Source organism: Leptonychotes weddellii, unplaced genomic scaffold (genome assembly GCF_054177405.1).
Source record: "Leptonychotes weddellii isolate Sample4059 unplaced genomic scaffold, ASM5417740v2 HiC_scaffold_16634, whole genome shotgun sequence".
Taxonomy (NCBI): domain Eukaryota; kingdom Metazoa; phylum Chordata; class Mammalia; order Carnivora; family Phocidae; genus Leptonychotes; species Leptonychotes weddellii.
The window spans coordinates 512-3296 of record NW_027749211.1 but is presented as its reverse complement, the minus strand read 5'-3'; the positions used below and the strand labels follow the sequence as shown (position 1 = coordinate 3296).

Below are 2785 nucleotides of genomic sequence, written 5' to 3'. Positions count from 1 at the left end.
AATTTTGTTGGTTCTCCCTTTAGAAAAAGAGCACTGTACCATATGTAACCTTTGGGGACTTATCCTTTCATTTAATATTGTGCTAAGATTCACCCATGTTGCACGTCATTGTGGCTCATTTATTTTGGCTGCTATACATTACCCACACTCTCCTGATGATGGGCACCTGGATACTTTCTAGGTTTAGGTTTTGCTATTGTGAAAGTACTACAAAGTATACTCTTCTTCATATGTGTAAGAGCTTCCCTTGGCCTACCCCTAGGAGTGGTATTGTAAGGTGTGAATGTTACATGTTACTTCATGTATTATATTTTTTATATCTAATGTTTTCATTTTTTATGATCTCCTACTCCTGCTTCATTTTCCCTTATTTCTTTGAGCATATTTATTATGCTTATTTTAAATTCTTGGTGTGCTCATTCCACTAATTCTGCTTCAGAAATATGTTTATGTACTTAAAGGCTTGGAATACCATACAACTATTTATAGTGGTCATCTTTGAAGGATTGAGATTATGGGGGGAAAAAAAAATCAGTTCAACTGACCTGGACAGCATTTCATTTTATTTTATTATATAAAATGTAGAAAGCCTTGACTAATAAAAAATAGGGAAGAGACTTAATAGAAACTTCAGAATCTTCTTAGGAAAGCAATGATTGCTGAAGGATACCTTTTGCTCAAGCCATGATGAGCAACTGTCTTCTTGGCAATTCACAGCAAAGTTCCAGAGACCATATAATCCCAGATTCCTCCCACTCACCCTTGAACCTTGGTCATAATTTAACTGGTTAGAATTTGAGGAAATATGAAAAGAACCAAAATAAGAACACTCTCCATGAAAGCCAAGCTCAACGACTGGTCCTCTTTTATTCTGCTGATGTAAGCTGAAGTTCCTGAAGAAGGCATACACTTCTATTCATTTCATTTTTTTGGCTTGGGGCTCTAGAATGGAGCTGGGCATCCCACCACCCTTCCTCCACTCACAGATATCTGCATAGTTGCATGTCCGGCACTTCCAAGCCTCCTCCACATCAATCCCTTGAGGCTCTCGGTGGCCCATCCAGTAGGCCATATAGTGCTGCACTTTGCCTTTCACCTCACTCTCTTCGAAGGCCACAATCTCTGTACCCAGCACAGTGGCAGTCTCTTGGTGGATGTACTCAATCTTCAGGATATCAATAACTGGGAGGTCAGACAGTGTTAGAGACAAGAAGACTAGCTCCATGAGGTCACCCAAGGACTTCACAGAGAAGCCTCCCTGCCGGGCATGCCTCAGCACTGAAGGTCCTAGCGGCTTGTCTGGACATAATTTTGTGTGGTGGATTAGGCTGGCACTGGTCACTTTCCCTTGAACCATGGCATCAAAGATGTATTTGTACAGGTTGACTTGAAAACAGTCTTTTTTTTTCTGGGCTTCCAGAGGGAGCATAGGGCGCCTGCGTGTCTTAAGTTCAGCCAGTTCCAGTTCCCCCTTGGCTGTATAGTGCAGCTCATCAATTACTCCAACGAGCAGCACACCCTCCACTTCTCCAAACACTGGAAACTCTCTGATGCGTCCTTCTGACTGCAAGATAGGAATCATTGATAATATATTCAGAAACTTAACTGCCCAAGCATCTTCTTTAGTACTGATGGGGATAGTCACAAGATCATGAACTTCTAGTTCTCTAGCTAGGTGGATGCTAGCACCAGAGTCCAAAACAGCTGCCTTCTCAGGAGCCAAGAAACCAGGAAGCTCCTTCTCATATACCATTTGCTGTTCACACCAATCCTGAGTACACAGGTCAGTGACATACAAATATTTAAGGTGGAATCGCTCAATAGGTGATGAGACATCCAATCGTCTTTTCCACTTTGGTAAGCTGATGAGCTTGCCATCCTTCCCAGGGAGTTCAGAAGAAGGGCCAGGCTTGCTAAGTGAAGCACTTGACTCTTGAGTATCTTCCAGGTCCAGATACTCTAGAAACTCTGAGTCACTCAAGTCTGAGAACCCTGAGGCCTCTGCTGACACCTCTTCCCCAGTCTCTGCCATGGCACAAAGCCCTGCATACCCTGTTAAAGAAATGTATTATCCAAATAAAAAATTTCTCCAAAGCACTGTCAAATTCTAATAAGGTTAAAAGAATCATGACTATTTACATTCTTTAAAGTAGCCTAGGGCGCCTGGGTGGCTCAGTTGGTTAAGCGACTGCCTTCAGCTCAGGTCATGATCCTGGAGTCCCGGGATCGAGTCCCGCATCGGGCTCCCTGCTCGGCGGGGAGCCTGCTTCTCCCTCTGATCCTTCCCCCTCTCATGTGCTCTCTGTCTCTCACATTCTCTCTGTCTCAAATAAATAAATAAAATCTTAAAAAAAAAAAGTAGCCTATTTTTTTAATTTAAATTCAATTAGCCAACATACAGTACATCATTAGTTCCAGATGTAGTGTTAAATAATAGAAGCCTATCTATTTATGACCAATTAGTAATGTAACAGATTTGCCTTGGCCTCAATCTCTTCATTTAAAAGGAGATTGAGGTCAGGGGCGCCTGGGTGGCTCAGTCAGTTAAGCATCTGCCTTCGGCTCAGGTCATGATCCCAGGGTCCTAGGATTGAGCCCCACATCGGGCTCCCTGCTCAGCAGGAAGCCTGTTGCTCCCTCTCCCACTCTCCCTGCTTGTGTTCGCTCTCTCGCTCTCTCTCTGTCAAATAAATAAATAAAATCTTTAAAAAATAATAATAAAATAAAAGGAGATTGAGGTTTGCCTTTTCTGCTTCAAAATTCTCCTGACTTGGGGGCACCTGGG

General features: G+C 42.8%; 1 protein-coding gene across 1 annotated transcript; it reads right to left on the bottom strand.

The window, feature by feature from the left end:
* Positions 1-546: 546 nt before the first annotated feature.
* On the bottom strand, positions 547-2372 carry EXO5 (exonuclease 5). Its single transcript, XM_081810003.1, has one exon. The coding sequence runs from the start codon at positions 2030-2032 to the stop codon at positions 917-919; it is 1116 nt and encodes a 371-aa protein (XP_081666129.1). The 5' UTR covers positions 2033-2372; the 3' UTR covers positions 547-916.
* Positions 2373-2785: the final 413 nt, after the last annotated feature.

Bases quoted from the DNA above. Each gene is read 5' to 3' on its own strand.
- EXO5 (XM_081810003.1), bottom strand. From the start codon at position 2,032: ATGGCAGAGACTGGGGAAGAGGTGTCAGCAGAGGCCTCAGGGTTCTCA.